The sequence below is a fragment of the Talpa occidentalis genome, unplaced genomic scaffold (assembly GCF_014898055.3).
Source record: "Talpa occidentalis isolate TD23 unplaced genomic scaffold, MPIMG_talOcc4v2.1 talOcc4.13, whole genome shotgun sequence".
Taxonomy (NCBI): Eukaryota; Metazoa; Chordata; class Mammalia; order Eulipotyphla; family Talpidae; genus Talpa; species Talpa occidentalis.
In genome coordinates, this window is record NW_023601322.1 from 90,724,873 (window position 1) to 90,742,539 (window position 17,667).

Genomic DNA, 17,667 nt, shown 5'->3' on the forward strand with positions numbered 1-17,667 from the left:
TACTTCATCTCTGAGACCAAAACAAGTGAGGTAAGTGCAACACACAAAGGGAAATATTCTTCCAAGGAGTAAACTAATCTCAAAATTTCATTGTATAAAGCATTACAATCTTTTTTTTTTAAGGTGTGCTGCATTTCAAAGCATTTAAAGTATAAAGGAGAAGAGTAAGATACTTTAAAATTGCTTACCAGGGGCCTCCCCGGTGGCGCAGCGGTTGAGTGCTGGGTTGCGAAGCTGCCCGCGGCCTCTGCGGCGCCGGTTCGATCCCCGGCTGCTTCCCGGCCACCAGAGGAGTGTCCCACATGGCGCAGACCTCTCCTGCCGCCCGCTGCTCCCCTCAGCAGTGTACTTTGGTCCTTCTGCCAGCTCTGCTCCCTGCTCTGTCTCTGGTGAATTCTCTCACCCTCCCGCGCTTCTGACTGTGCCCAGTGCATGTATAAACCAACCAAACAAACAAACAAAGAAAACATGCCTCTATAAAAAAAATAATAAAAAAAAATAAAATAAATAAAAATGCTTATCAATCTTAAGGTGGAAATACAAAAACAGTACTATTTTCTGTAAAAGTTTTTTTCATTTCTATAGACTTCCTGAAACATTCCATATAAACTGATCCCTATTTTATTTTTATTTATTTATTTTTTTTAAGATTTATTTATTTATTTGTTTGTTTGTTTGTTTGTTTGTTTATTTATTATTTTATACAAGCACTGGGTACAGTCAGAAGTGAGGGAGGGTGAGAGAATTCACCAGAGCCAGAGCGGGGAGCAGAGCAGGCAGAGGGACAAAAGCACACTGCTGAGGGCAGCAGGGGGCGGCAGGAGAGGTCTGCGCGCCATGTGGGACCCTCCTCTGGTGGCCGGGCAGCAGCCGGGGATCGAACTGGCGCTGCAGAGGCTGCGGGCAGCTTCGCAACCCAGCGCTCAACTGCTGCGCCACCGGGGAGGCCCGGGGTCCCTATTTTAAAAATACTAATAATGCGACTATTTTAAATATCGATAGAATGAAGGATTTAGTAAGATAAAACATCCTTTTGAAATGAAAATAATTTATCCCTTTTGTATTTTCTTTCCTTTCACAGGTCACTGTATCTCTAAGTATTAGAGAAAATGTCGAGTTAAAAGCTTGTCTAGGTAAGTGAAATACCTGTATATATAAAAGTTTGTAGGGAGTCTAAGAAAATTAACCTACCAACATAAGAAAATGGAATCGCTTCGGATGCAAATTGTTCTGTGGTTTTTAAAAGAATATGAACTTTTGCAGTGTAGCTCATTGAAACTTGCAGCCTTAATGTTTTAAAACTTTTCTTAGTTTGTTTTTACAACTTAATTCTTTTTTTTAAAAAAAGATTTATTTTATTTATTTATTTGTTTGTTTATACAAGCACTGGGTACAGTCAGAAGCGCGGGAGGGTAAGAGAATTCATCAGAGCCAGAGCGGGGAGCAGAGCAAGCAGAAGGACCGAAGTACACTGCTGAGGGGAGCAGCGGGCGGCAGGAGAGGTCTTCGCGCCATGTGGGACCCTCCTCCGGTGGCCGGGGAGCAGCTGGGGATCGAACAGGCGCTGCAGAGGCTGCAGGCAGCTTCGCAACCCAGCGCTCAACCTCTGCGCCACCGGGGAGGCCCCTACAACTTAATTCTTAATTGAAGTTGAGTAGTTTCTCCTTCCAAAACTGGCAAAACAGGAAAAGACAGTATATTCTATGATGAATCTATGATGAATTTAATCTAATATCTATATTAGAGGAGATTTTGGTGGTATGGTAATACTAGGTACTGCTTATTCTGTTCAATGATCTGTTCAGAATTTTAAACATTTATCTCATGTCATAGAGTAAAAACAGAAGATCTGATCTCATATTTTATTAAGTGCTAATGAACTTTAAAATGTACCATTTTAAAGAATTATCATTATAAAGAAAGATACCTTCTAGGTATGTGGATCAAAAACATTAAAATTATTTTTGTTACTTTATATCAAACTACCATAAAAAGGATTTATTTGTTTTTTTCTTTAAAACATTATAGTTAATACAAATATTGTAATATATATATATATATAATTTTAAAGATTTATTTATTTTTATACAAGAATTAGGTACAGGCCAGAGGCGTGGGAGAGTGAGAGGATTCACCAGAGACAGAGCAGGGAGCAGAATAGGCAGACAGTTGAAAGGCACTGCTGAGGGGAGAAGTGGGCGAGACAGGAGAGGTCTGCTGCACCATGTGGGATTCTTGCTGGCCAGCCGGGATCGAACTGTGCTGCAGAGGCTGCAGACAGACAGCTTCACAGAGCTGCGCTCAACCCGCTGCGCCACTGGAGAGACCCAATTTTTATATTTAGAATTACGTTTCTGGGGCCTCCCCAGTGGCACAAGTGCTGTTAAGACACAGCACTATGAAGCTATCAACAGCCTCTGCAGCACAAGTTCAATCCCTGGCCAGATTGGTGACCCACATGGTGCAGCAGACCTCTCCTGTCTCACTCACTGCTTCCTTCAGCAGTGTATTTCAGTGGATCTGCCTGTTCTGTTCCCCACTCTGACTCTGGTGAATCCTCTCCCCCACCCCATACCCCAGTTCTTGTATGCATAAATAAATAAATCTTAAAAAAATTACATTTCTAATCCAAATAATTAAATTTAAAATGAATATAAAAAGGCAGTCCTTGTATATGCTCAAAATAAAAATATTAAAACCAAGTTATAGCTAGCATACAAAATCTGTTTCAGATTATAAATGAGTGCATCCAAAAGAAATCACTGGAGTTGCTCTCCCTTCTCCATTCCCAGATTTTTCCTCTGGGCATTTATGTCAGATTACTTAGGAATGAGCAAACTTAGTATTCACTGGCCTGTCATTGTAATTTAGAATTCCCTCTAATTTGAATGATCTTAGTTGTGTTTCTTCATTTATCCATTTATGGGTCTCAGGACAAATAAATCAAAGCAAAATTGATCCTGGTGAGATTTAACAGAGAAAAACATCTTTGACCAGTGGACACAGAAACTTGAAAAAGCTTTTGCCGAAGGGAAAAAGTGAACATTTTTATATCCTGGGTTGGAACTGAATTCTAATTTAAATGTCCAATTTGAATAGTGTTGCTATCCTTCCAAAGATAGAACCTTGCCTACTATAAGACTTATCTCACATGCAAATATGCACTTTCATATCTGTAGTGTATAAGGGAACTAACTAAGGAAAACTAGAAATGCTATTATGAAGAAGCAGCTCTCCCAGATCTGTGTCTAAGTCTAGATTGGTAGTTTTTGAAACAGATATTCATGGTATGGGAAAAATACATAATTTTTTATGTATATGTACATAACATATATCACAGAGCTGTATATGCTAATAGTATCATTGGGAAAAAAATGTATAGGAAAATTATCTTTGCATTTAGAATATGGAAAAAGCAGGGTTTGTAATGTTCATTTGTGGACCAAATTATTTCTTTGCTTCTACTATTTCTGTGAAGCCTGTCCCTGGATGAAAACATCTTCATGCTTGCTTGTACTAGCCATTTAAGCTAGTTATTTAAGCTTATTTAAGGTTATTTAAGCTTTTTAAGGTTATTCAAAAGTGAAAATTTAATTCTTACTGCCAAGTTAAGGCTTATCTTCCTGCCCGTCTCTGGGCCAATTACAGGCATGAAGCTTGTAGTCCTAGAGGAAGGGCAGGAGGTAGGCTGCTGCTTCTCTCTTTCTCCGTGGGGCTGCTTCAACTCCATCTTGGTCAGGCCTACTGGTCCTCCCAGGCTTTGAGTGTTCAAAGTGGTGGGCTGGTGGTATTTAATGGAAGCAGAAGGAAGTTCTTACTACACTGATACTGTCTTTGTGGTCTAAATTGCAACTTTATGCACTTAGATGTTTAAAATTGATTCTTCCTCATGAGCATTTTCATGGTTTCTTCCAAGACCTGCTCCACCCTCCCTATGGGTTCCTATGATGAGAGCTAATGCATCTTTCTTCTTACTGGTCCTTGTCTTTGTTTAGTTGCTTGACATCTTTCTACAAATGACTTTTCACCCTTCTTGGCCATCCTTTAGGTACAATCTAAGACGATCCCATGCTGGCTTACTTAAGTGAGTAGCCCACATTTGGTTTATGGGCATTATATGCCCACAGACTGTAGGAGCTTTATTTCACTGTTGAAATTCAGGAAAATCAGAATCGTTATTATAAGTGACCATTTAACAACATCACACTCCTCCTCTTGTCTCTGCCTTATGAGCAACTATCCAGCATTTTGTAGCTTTTTAGAGTTTCCACGTCCCCCAGCCCTTAAGTTCTCTTGTGGTCCCCTTAAAGCCTCCTCTCCTGAATTAGGGTGAAGAATGTTGACCCTCTCTCACACTTCCTTGAGGAAGTGGTGCTTTCACATCATAAAAATAGTGATCTCTGAAAATTGCTTCCCATCTCTCATTCTCTATTACATGAGACTTTCAAAGAGAATAAAGTAATTTTTAGAGCCTGTCCATTTTCCTCTACTTCTTGTGCAAGTCCTTCAAGATAGCCATGATTCTCACTCTGGAATGTTATGTCTACTGAGGTCCTAGTCAAAACTTCCTGGGGCTCCCCTGGTGGCGCAGGCAGTTGAACACCGTGCTGTGAAGCTGTCCGCAGCCTCTGCAGTACCAGTTTGATCCCGGCCACCCAGCCGGCAAGTGTCCCACATGCCATGGCAGACCTCTCCTGCCTCGCCCGCTGCTCCCCTCAGCAGTGTATTTCGTCAGTCTGCCTGTTCTGCTCCCCACTCTGTCTGGTGAGTCCTCTCACCCTCCCACACATCTGGCCTCTACCCCGGTTCTTGTATAAATAAATAAATAAATCTTTTAAAATAAAAAATAGAAAAAAACTTCCTAATGTCCTATTGTACATTTAAGTGAGAGATCTCTCTCTCTGTCTCTCTGTATATCAGAAAACCCTCTGAAATAAAAATAGTTAATTTTTTAAAGTTTGTATTTTGAAATAATTATAGCTTGTCATGCAATTGTAAGAAATGCTACAGAGAGATTCTGTACACCCTCTACTCATTTACCTCAGTGGTAATATCTTCAAAACCTGTAATACTATATCACAACCAGGATATTTGTGATGGTAGAGTGTTTCCTTCACCACAGGTTCCTTCATGTACCCCTTTTTAAAGCCACACTCACTATCATACCACTCCCATCTCCTCCCTAATCCTCTGAAATCACTACTGTGTTCTCCTTTTCTATAATTTTGTCATTTCAAGAATATTATCTAAGTGAAATAAATACAGTTATGTAACCTCGGGATTATCTTCTTATACTCAGTGTAATTCTCTGGAGATTTACCTAGATCGTTGCATGTATTGTTATTCCCTTCCATTTTTATTGCTGACTAATAATCCACAGTATGGATATAACATAATTTGTTTAACCATTCATCGGATGAAGGACATACATTTTGTTTACAGTTTTTGTTATCATAAATAAATCTATAAACCTTCATCTATAGGCTTTTGTGTCAGAAGAAGTCTTCATTTCCTTGGCATAAATGCCTGGAGTGTAATTCTTATGTGTATGAAAGTTGATGTTTAGTCTTTAAAGTGCATAATATAATTTTATATTCCTACCAGTGATATATGAATGATGTGATTTATTCACATCCATGATAGCATTTGATAGTTTCACTACTTTTTTTTAAATTAAATTAAATTTTTTAAAAAGATTTATTTATTTATACAAGAACTGGGGTGCAGGCCACATGTGCAGGAGGGTGAGAGGATTCACCAGAGACAGAGTGGGGTACAGAACAGGCAGACTGACTGAAATACACTGCTGAGGGGAGCAGCGGGCAAGACAGGAAAGGTCTGCTGCACCATGTGGAATTCTCTCAGACTGGCCAGGATAGAACCCATGCTGCAGAGGCTGCGGACAGCTTCACAGTGTGGCACTCAACTGCCTGTGCCACCAGGGAGGCCCTACTTTTTGTTTTTTAAGATTTATTTATTCATACACACAAGAACTGAGGTAAAAGCCAGATGCGTGGGAGGGTGAGCGGATTCACCAGAGACAGAGGAGGGAGCAGAACAGGCAGACTGACAAAATACACTGCTGAGGGGAGCAGTAGGAGAGACAGGAGAGGTCTGCAGAGACAGGAGAGGTCTGCCGCGACATGTGGGTATCTCGCTGGCTGGTATCAAACCTTGCTGCAGAGGCTGCTGACAGCTCCACAGTGCTGCGCTCAACCACTTGTGCCACCAGGGAGGCCCAGTTTCACTACTTTTTATTTTACACAGTCTGATATATAATGTGGTTTACATAGCATCTCCATAAGTTATACCACATTGCAGATACTCTCCTGATTTTGAGATGAAAAAGCTTTCTGATGTTACTAAAGCCATTTCATTGTGGCTTTAATTTGTATTTCTCTAGTAAATAATGATGTTTAACATCATTTCATTTGTTTACTGGTCATCTTTGTGTCTTTGGTGAAGTGTCTCTTCGTGTCTTTTGCCTGGGTAGTTTGAGTTTTGAGAGTTAATTATATATTCAAAGTATTAGTACTAATGGGGGCCTCCCCGGTGGCGCAGCGGTTGAGCGCTGGGTTGCGAAGCTGCCCGCGGCCTTCGCGGCGCCGGCTCGATCCCCGGCTGCTCCCCGGCCACTGGAGGAGGGTCCCACATGGCGCGCAGACCTCTCCTGCCGCCCGCTGCTCCCCTCAGCAGTGTACTTCGGTCCTTCTGTCTGCTCTGCTCCCCGCTCTGGCTCTGGTGAATTCTCTCACCCTCCCGCGCTTCTGACTGTACCCAGTGCATGTATAAACAAAACAAACAAACAAATAAATAAAGCATGCCTCTATCAAAAAAAAAAAAAAAAAAAAAAATACAAAGTATTAGTACTTTGTTAGAGTTGTGGTTTTCTAGTATTTTCTCCCAGCCTGCCACTGGTCTTTTAACCCCCTTTAAAGAGACTTTCGCAATGAAAAAAATTTTTTAAGGGTTATTTATTTATGCAAGAGCTGGAGTACAGGCCAGATGTGCGGGAGGGTGAGAGGATTTACCAGAGACAGAACAGGAAGTAGAACAGGCAGAAGGACCGAAATACACTCCTGAGGGGAGCAGCAGGGGAGACAGGAGAGGTCTGTCGTGCCATGTGGAAATCTTGGCTGTGTGGGAACCTAACGAGTGCCAGGGAGGCTGAGGACAGCTTCACAGTGCTGTGTTCAACCCGCTGCACCACCGGGGAGGCCCTCACAATGAAAGTTTTAATTTTAATGAAATCTTAGTTTTATTTTTATGGATTGTGCTTTGTGTGTGGAAATAATTCATGCTCTCTTCCTCACCTCTCTTGTCTAAATCATTGACAGGTCTTATAAACACAATCTCCAAAATATAACTGAAATGTATCTGTTTCACTTTCTTAACAGCTGTCTCACATGTTCAAACCACCATCTTCACAAGCCAATTGGCTTCTCTTCTTTACTTCTTTGCCCCCTTTTCAAACTCTTAATTGTACCATTTGACTCTTTAACTTAAAATCCAACAAAAGAGAACCATGGGTTTAGAACAAAATTCAAACTCTATCCCCTACCTGCAAGAATCTGTCCCATCTGGCCTGCCTGACTATCTCTGATCTCACTTGGGTACACTAACCTCACATCCTTACTGTCAGGTTGGTGCACTGCACAGCAGCCCTCCTCCTTCCTGTTTGTCCCTCTTTCCTGGCTTCAGCCCTGGCATGTGCACATCCCTCCCACAGCTATCTCATTTAGGTCTTTCCCCAGTTCACATGTCAGCAACTCCAAGGTACTTTCTCTGATGGCCCTTTTTTGAAAAGCCTACCTTTCTCCTGTCACATTGTGTTATTAATCTGTTTTATATTTTTAGAGCACCTTACTAGATGCCTTTATTTCGTCTTCCCCCCCTCAAAGGTAATCTGTCAGAGCAGTGGCCTTGTCTGCCATGTTCATCACATCTTAAATACCAAGCATGCTGAGGCATTATTTAATGTTAAATGCTGAACATTCCCGTTTCTTTTTCAAAAAGCACATTTCCAGGGGCCTCCCCTGGTGGCACAGCGGTTGAGCGCTGGGCTGCGAAGCTGCCCGCAGCCTCTGCAGCATCGGTTTGATCCCTGGCCACTGGCGAGGTTCCCACATGGCGCGCAGACCTCTCCTTCTGCGCCCACTGCTCCCCTCAGTAGTGTACTTCGGTCCTTCTGCCTGCTCTGCTCCCCACTCTGGCTCTGGTGAATTCTCTCACCCTCTCCCGCTTCTGACTGTACCCAGTGCTTGTATAAATAAATAAATAAATCTTTAAAAAAAAGTTGTTTGCATTTAAAAAATAAAAAAGCACATTTCCAGTGAATCTACTACTATTCAATGACTTGTAGATTCATTGTGTCCTCAAAAATGATTGATTCTGGTTTCTGATAAATTCAAGGCAAGCTTCTAAGTCTTGTCCTTTATGTTGCCTGAAGTACACAAACATAATCTAGAATAAAATATATCTCAAACATATCTTGATGTTAACTACAAGAAGAGATACCATTAATGTGTTATAAAAAACTCCAGAAAATGTGAAAATTCTTTTTTTTTAATGTTTGAAACAAAACATCTAACATTGGAGCATCTGAAACAACCATTTGTTTTACAGTCTTGTTCCTCTCCTCAAACTTGACCTCGGCTTCTGGCCAGCCTTGATTTGAGAACAGGATCTCTTGTTGAAGACAATTTTGTCCAAGGGCATATGGCCACAGAGTACCTTATGCAAAAGCTTGATCTTTGGCCTTTTGGTGATTTTCTTTTTGCCCATGGCAGCAGTCACTACAGGTTTAGGGGTCAATCCCAGTCACCAAAGTGTGGCTGTAGGGGCGATCTGAGGTGCTGCCATTGATGTTTTTCACAGTAACTGCTTTGCATCTGGAGTAACATCTGACATAACGACCAGACCAGCACCAGCACCACCTCCTGAGTTTCATGAACTGACCCATTTCAAAAGCAACCACCTGGGCCTACTGCCAATGTGGAAATTCTTACCGTTGAGCTTCACCAGTAATTTTGTGGCTTACCCTAGGCAAGTCTGAGCTTGGTTTCTGATTTTATTAAAAGGATATAACGTAAGTTTACCTCATGGAGATGCTATGTAAAACAGTTTCTATTTATTGAAAGTATTATATGAATTTTGTGTCTATATTGGTGCAGAACGGCATACTTATTATTATCCTTCATTCCATGAAGGATGTCAGAATCTTGGAGACACAGAGGGATCATATGGCAAGTGTCAGATTAATACGGGGGATTGTGTTGCTTTTAAATCTAAAGGTAAATTGGGAAATTAGGCAGGCTGGAAAAAAATTCTCAAATTATTTTTAATTTTGTTCTTAGAATAAGGCTCTTCGATATCTTAGGATAGCCTCAAAACTTTAGTAGAAAATCAATGAAATATATCTTATAAACATGTCTTTTATGCATTTGTATTATATAAATAGAACATTTGAGACACATTGTTTATGTTTGAATGGAAAAATGTCTGCTATTACTAGTATTCATTTACATGAGAACCTGTGAAACTCAACCAAATAACAGTACTGGAAAACTGACTTGTGTACTTTCAGAAAGCCTACTTACTATGTGAAATCTGAAACCATGACAATGAATTTTTCTAGTCAAAGAATAATAACTTTACGGGAAGTGACCTGACACAGTTACTAGAGATGATGCCACCGTTTAATATACTGCTGCAGGGGATGTAAGGAGGGTTTTTCCTTTATCTTTATTTGACTGCTTTTCATCAATGAATATTCTTTTATTATATTAAAAATACTACTTTTTGGTGAGTTTTCTCAGGGCAAGATATTAGTAAGGTAATCTCTTTGTATAGACAAATAGGTTTTACAATAAATTGATGACACTGATTATCATTAGTTTAATCTGATATTTTTTCTGTCTCTCCAAACTGAAAGATTTAAGTAGATTGTTGGTAGGGGCTGGAGGATAGGCTAGAACAAAGATATAGTTTAATAGTCACATTAATAGTAATAATGGAATATTGTTCTGCTTCAATTCTGTCAGCAGGATAATGGGTGCCTAGTCACTCAGTCTTTCTTTCCAGATCAAGTAATCATCAAGATGTTTCTTAGATCTGTTCAGAATCTGAGTCTTCTTGGACCTTTTCTCCTGTTTGTGCTGATAATAATTAAGTGAATCACCAGATTTCTGGTCGTTTGTTCTTTCTTGGTTTGATAGACCCTACTCCTCATTTATCGGTGCCATTAGGACAGGCAGGTTGTAACTCTCTTGAAGAGGTGTGTATTCCATTCTTTGTTTATTTCTGAGATCTTTTCGGTCTGACAGTATAAGAGTTAAGGATTGGAAGTTGTTCTCATGATTTAAAGTAGCTAACACAATTGTTGCCCATACAATGAATTTTATTTTCTCCATGAAAGTAAACCAAGCAGTTCTACCTGTTTTCACCCTAAAATTAGATGATGAATGCATAAGAGCTACATGCTCTAGAACTCATTCTAGGAACTGTAGTACCCACTTAGTATCTCTCTCTCTTTATCTCTCTCTCCCTCTCATTCTTAGATACTCCTGTGCCTGTTTTTTTCCCTTCATTTTCTGTAGCCCAATCATTAATCACCATTAAATAAATTTGATCTATGCACCAAAGATTTAAATATTTCTGTGTCTCAGAACCATCTGAGGGTAGGTACAAAAATTTTATTCTAAGGCTGTATCTTCCTTTTTCAAGATACAAAAGCTTTGTATGTGTCTAGAAAAAGGGGCGGGATGAGAGGAAGGAGTGATGGCAGGGCATGGCTGTCTGCAGGCCGCAGGGGTGGAGGTTTGGTTAGAGGGAGAGTTGATCCCCTCTCTCGCCCACATTGTTCTGGCCAGTCATTCCCCAGGACAAGCCAGCTTTATCTATGAGAATATGGAACATAACAGAACTAGTAATACAAATCAAGGGGAAAAGAGGGATCACTTAGGCTCTGTATGGCTCAGTAGATGAGGAAAAGTAAATTTAGTTTCTTGCTTTACTCCTAATATAAAAATAAAGTTACATGGATGAAAAATATGACTATAAAAGGCAATACTATAAAGTTAATAAAACACGTGAGACTGTATTTATGAACTTGGGATGGGAAAGAAAGCTTGAAGAAGACTAAAAAGGTACAAGGCTAATGGGTAGGAAATGGATGCGTATTAAAATTATTTTTATACAGACACAATAGACAAACTTAACAGACAGGAGGCAGATAAAAAGATGATTTCAGGGCCTCGCCTGGTGGCGCAGTGGTTGAGCGCTGGGTTGCGAGGCTGCCACAGCCTCTGCAGCACCAGTTCCATCCCCAGCCACTGGCGAGGGTCCCACAAAAAAAAAAAAAAAAAAAAAGATGATTTCAAAGTGATTAACATATAGAATTATGAAAGTGATTAAAATATAGAATATATAAGAAACTGATAAAATATAAACAAACAAAATTAGGACATGGAATTAAGAGATAATTCATGGGAGAGATATCCTAAATAGTCAATATGTGTATGGAGAGATGCTTAACTTCACATGAAATCAGAGAAATTCAAAGTAAATCAACATAGAATTGGTAAAAATGTGAAAGCCTGTTAATACCAAGTGTTACATAGCATGGGGAGAAATAAGAAACCTCCTGTCTATTGGTGGCAAGTAAACTCATACTATTTTATGAAATAAATTATCCGTATTTTCTACATGCATTGTATCCCCATGTCTGGGTTCATACTGTGTACAAGTTCTTAAGGGGCATTTGTGAGAACACTATCATAGCATTATTTGTGTTACCAAGCAGTTACAGGAAGCCTTGGTAGATTCAGAAGCCTAAGGGCTTTTATGGAAATTTGATTGAATGTGGACATCTCTGATGAGGAAGACAAAGGGGAGGCAATAATGAAATAATGACAGAAATATCACATGGGCTTATAATGACAGTGAAATAGGAAATCTGTGTATTTAATTTTCCATATGATTTATGGACAGTGTATATTTGTCCTAATTTGAGGGAGGAATAAGTAATGTTTCCAGCAAAAGGACACATGTTTTACAACACATTCTGGGAGAATTTGAGTGGCCTTATGTAGAAGACAGATGGATACTTGGTTAGTGTAAACTTTTGCTTTAAATGTATTCCTCCATCAAAAGTGTTAGAATTCATCTGAAATTTGCCTCCAGCAATTGGTATAGGAAAGGAGTGGATATTTGAAAATATGCTTATTTAACATTCAAAGAGAATTACTCTGTACATCTGGAAAATACAAAGATGTTCTGCCAAAAGGTTGCCATTTGTTGATTTTCGTGTTATCTGTCAAGTAGTAGTTTAAAAAGCCCTCAAGTTGTTTTGTTCTGATATCATCTCATGGCATGTACTAAACCTTGTATTCCTCAGCAGAATTTCCCCTGTCATCAATTCTTATGTAAACAACATACTACAAATTACAGCTTTCAGATGTTACTGTGTCATGTTTACCTTATTGCATTATTCAATTACTTTGGTTTCCTTGTTATTAATCATGGGCTTTTTAATGCATTCTATGTACTATGTCATTTCTGTTTGTATTATACTCAATAAATCAGGAATTATAGCAGGCATGATTTATATAATCAAATGAGGCTGAATTCAACGGACTAAAATATTCAAAGGTCACTACTTTTTTATAGACAATCTCATTTAGAAATTTTTATGAATGTTTCTCTTGATTTAAAAAGAAAGTATTCAATATAACCACCTTTTACTATAACTCTCATTTTAGGAATGAAATGCTTTCAATTACTACTATTTTAAGCAATATCCCTTAAATCATAGTTAGATTGTTCCATTAAAATAGTGTTCCTAATTTTGTTAAATGTTTCTTATTGTTTATGAATTTTGTGATTTCGTTATTCAATCTATCTAGTTCTTGTGCAACTTACAGAAAATTGGGTAAGTTCTCGCTTAGATAGATAGGGTCTTGGAAACTGTGACTTTACATGAAATGAGAGCTAATGAAACCAGTTTGAGTGCAGGATAATTGTCATAAACAGGAGTTAAGTTCCTATGGAAAACTTTTAATCACAAAAAATCAGCAAGCTTCTAAATAAAGTCTGAAAACACTTCTGATAGTAAACAATAATTTGTATTCTTTCACTTTCCAAAACCACTTATTCCATCTCAGGGCAAGAGAAGGCTGGGGCCTGTCCCAGCAGCGCAGACCTATGGCAGGACCCAACTCTAGACAGGACACCCTTCCATCACAGCTCACCACACACAAACACACTCTAACTGGGAAAATTCAAACAAGCCATTGACCTAATGCATACATCTTTGGGCTACAGGAGGATGCTGGTGTACCTGGGAAAAACCCAGGCATAAGAAGGGAGAACATACAAACTCCACACACAGTGGCCCTTGATGAGAATTGATTTGTTTTTCTCATCAATGTTACAATTAAATAACATTGTACAGAGAGGACCTGCTGTATATAAATGCCCTGAACATATTAATGTTCTTTCCAACATGTTTCTTGCCCTGGCAACATAAAATATGATAATGTTTGTAATGTACCCAGAAAAATCTTGGATCTGATAGCCTGAGGCAACTGCCCTGCCCTGTAGGTCCTGACCTACCACCCGGAGGACTGAAGGGGGCGTGCTCTCCTACACACTTGACAACTGTATTCCAGCAACTGGATTAGGAAGCACTGCTTAATGCTTTGGAATTTTTCAAAAGAAAGAATTTTTCTATCCTCTAGATGTAAGGTAGTTCTTAAATATAGTGAAACTTCCTCTGATATAAAAGATTCAGAAGCTATAAAAGATGGTAACATAGTCTGGTATTTCAATGAGTGAGGACGACCCAGGGAAGATCTTGGGAGAGTTTTCTAATGACTTTTCTTAGTATTAGTAGCTGCATCAGCAGGCATGGTTTGTATTTAGAATTGTGACATCAGTGTCATTTTTGATTCATTAGTGCTTAGGAAGCAAAAAGGTGATAGGCATGCAGAAAAGAGTTGTTGGAAATAACTATAGGCGAGAGGAGACTAAATTAGAGGGGGAAGGAGACTAGTCCAGAGTAATGAACCACAAACTGCTCAGACAACCTTTTAATATTCACAATAAATGGATGAGACAGTGAGCAGGTATGGACTGGACTGCCTGCATTTCCCAAACTTGACTCTAAAGAATGTCTTTGTGAGATACTCCAAAGTGTTTGGAGGGGAAGCCATCCCTGGAAAAATGTGATTCTCCAGGACCTTTCTTCAATATGGCTATAATTTTTTTTTTCATTATAAAGGTCATATAGTGATGTGACAGAATCTTTGGCAATTTAGAAAAGCAGGACAAATCGTATGCATAAAATCTCTACTCCAACCCAGTCTCCTTAAGAAGTTTGGTATTGCTATTTCTGTGAAGTCTGCGGTGTATATGGTTTTCCTCATCCTGTGGAGCAGAGCTCCCACTCCCAGAATAAACAGTGTTAAGAAGAGCTCATGCATGTCTGGGCACATCTCCAGGTCCTGTTGAGACCTGCTAGAGGGAGTAGCAAGGTGGAACTCTCAGGTGGGAATTACTCCAGTGTCACCCACAGATGAGGTCACTGCGAGAGCACAGCAAATAAATATCAAAAATCAACCAACAAGCAAATTAAAGCCCATTCTCATGGCTGAGACCATGGAGTGAGAGTTTATCATTCAAGGGAGAGAAGCATGATTCTCACAAAATCAGCAGTGATTCCAGTGGAGCTTCTACATTCAGACTTGGAGACAGCTTCCTGATGCAGGGAAAGAGGACAGACAGTATCGAGCATGATCTTACCAATGAGATGATGTGAGATGACCCCTGGGGGTGGGGGTGTGTAGAAATATTTGGGGCTTTCGGATGGGACCGCAGGCCCCACCATCAAGGAGAGCGGAATGTTGTAAACCTTTCATTCTACTTTCAGACTGGAATGAGAAGAAATCAGGTCCATTCTGGGGGTTACTGGAGGGAGAGAATATCCCCATGCATGGTGTATGTGCTCCTATGACCACTTCCTCCCCCTAGAATTATGATTAGTTGACATATTTAGGGTGATGTGGCAATGTCATTAGTAAACTGTGTTACAAGCTGGGAGGCTGGGACTGTGCCTGCCTCACTGTCTATCCCAACACTTACACAGTGCTAAACAAATGCTGAAGTAGCTGTTGCCCGTGGTTACAGGTAGAACATGCAGAGGTCATGGATGATTTGGGGAAATCAGTGAACTCTGTAACAAGGTTAAAACCAAAAAGGTCCCGTGGACTGCTTTAAACTCTTCAGAGATGGGAAATGAGGCTGGAAATCCTTTGTGTCCTTAGTGCAAATGGTCTGTACCATTGTGATGGATCACTGTGAGAGAAGGGGCCAGTTCAGAGAAGGAGAATGTTTGAGAACCTTTGGAACCCCAAAGCCAGCAATAGGTTAGGAATTGTACACACACACACAAGGTTCTATGTGTCTAAGAAGTGAAATCACACCCCAAATTTTAGTGACGTAACACAAGAAAAATACTTGCTGTTAGGGAATGTGAAGTCATATACCCTGTCTCTAGGGTAATTTGGTCATGTACTAAACATCCAAGTACCAGACTTTCTTTCTTTCTTTCTTTCTTTCTTTCTTTCTTTCTTTCTTTCTTTAAAAATTTATTTATTTATTTATACAAGAACCGGGTGACAGGCCAGATGCGCAAGAGGGTGAGAGGATTCACCAGAGACAGAGTGGGGAACAGAACAGGCAGACTGACGAAATATACTGCTGAGGGGAGCAGCAGGCGAGACAGGAGAGGTCTGCCGCGCCATGTGGGACCCTTGCTGGCTGACCAGCTGGGGTCAAAGCGGCGCTGCAGAGGCTGTGGACAGCTTCACAGTGCGGCACTCAACCGCCTGCGCCACCAGGGGAGGCCCACCAACTTTAATGAGTTAGCTTCTTTGCTTCTCTCACAATCCCAAGTTATGTATTAACTCCTTCATCTAGATGGGGAACTGTGGAAGTAGTAAGGAGGTCATGTGGATGAATAACAGAGCCAGGCTAAAATGGGGGTGGCTGAGCTTTGGAGGCCAACCTTTCAATCCCTACACACATATGTCTCTCTAGTTGGTGAGAAGTGAGGGCCTTCCGAGTCACACTTACGTTTTTAGGAATTTATTCCAAGGACAAATAAATATGTTGCAAAAAAGACTTGTTATTGCAGCCTGTACTATGGTGGTGAGATTATGCAAGCTCCCAAAATGTGGCAGCAGATCCTAGATGTTAAAACTCCTAGAGGGTCCTAGAGTCTATAGGTTCTGTCTGTCACCTCACACAGGAGCTCAGGCAAGTCACCCATACATTCCAAATGACCCCATACAATTAGAATAGCAGTGTGCCCCTGCACAGGAGTTTAAAATAAGAAAATACTGCTTTCAGGATGGTTAAGTTAAAGATGTGACTGCACACACACTAACGTTCTTAGAAAATCTCCAAATTTATAAGATATTTATGCAAGTAAAGCAGTGTTTTCCTACTGACATAGTTGGCTCAGTCTTCAGTGAGTTAAACTTTGGGAAACCTTGAGTGAAATTGTAAAGAATGAAAACTGTAAAATCAGCAGCAGCGCTGATGAGGTAAGAGATGACTAGCCTGCATCTTTATAATTTGTCTGTACCTTACAGAGACCACAGTCCTTGGCAGTGTAGGTTCTATACTGTGTCTACCCACTCAGACCCTTAAGTGCCTCTTTTTTTCCATAATGCAAGGTCACTAGGCATGCTTCTTTGTTAGTGTTGCTAGAAAGTATCCTGTCTTCTTTCATCAATATAACTGTTGAAGTTCCATCACTAAGGGCATAAAAGGAAACATTCAGCCTTGAGGCAGCAAAATTTTTAGATATAAGAGTGGCTTTGAATCCCACTCTTAGACTGATCCATCAAGCAAAACATTTAGTTCTCTGTGTGCTGGTGAAAGGGAATGAAGGACAGTGCTTTAAAACTCTTTGCTATAGTGAATTTATATGATTGCATTAACTTCTTAATTTAGAAAGATAGTAGCGGTGGGGGGAGGGTGTTGCTATTTCAGTGTTTTGAACAAAGCCATCTATTGAGACTGACGTTTTTTTGGAAACCACCCATGTCAATTAAAAAAAAAAAGTTTGCTGCTACTTATGACCATTCATTTTATGATTCCTGAAATATGGTGGGACTCATGGAAGGGAACGATGCCAGTAAAAACTCTCGGTGGCAACCAGGAAGACAGACTCTGGAACAGGTGTTCTGACTGACCGATACCCCCGGCAATAGCTTATAGGATCAGACACTGCATTCTGGAACACAGTACTCCTATTTTGAGAGTTCTTCCTTTGTAATCTTTCTGAGATTTAAACCCTTTTTTGGATCCTAGTCCAGAATTAACTCTTGGCTGAGGGCCACTGATTGCTGACAAGATGTTAAAGCTGCAATGTAGCTGATGACAGATGCGAGGAGACTCGATGTATGAAGGGGAGGGCAGGCTGTGTTTGGGTGAAAGAGATGGAAAAAAGTGTTCAGTACACAATTGAGGGGGTTTTGCACATCTGATCTCTGTTATTCAGGGAGTATTGCTGCTTAGAAGAAAAGTACCCTATTCATCAGGATCTTGTCAGAAAAATAGAACTGGCCCCAGTAATCAAGTGGAGGGAATTTAATACAG

The 17,667-nt window shown here is 40.1% G+C and overlaps 1 protein-coding gene across 2 annotated transcripts in view; it reads left to right on the forward strand.

The window, feature by feature from the left end:
- PRSS12 (serine protease 12) overlaps window positions 1-17,667 on the forward strand; it is a 111,366-nt gene that overhangs the window by 5,382 nt on the left and 88,317 nt on the right. For both annotated transcript variants that reach the window (XM_054694537.1, XM_054694536.1), the window contains exon 2: window positions 1,082-1,133. In XM_054694537.1, the coding sequence (XP_054550512.1) occupies window positions 1,082-1,133 (52 nt within the window). The remainder of the gene's footprint in view (window positions 1-1,081; window positions 1,134-17,667) is intronic.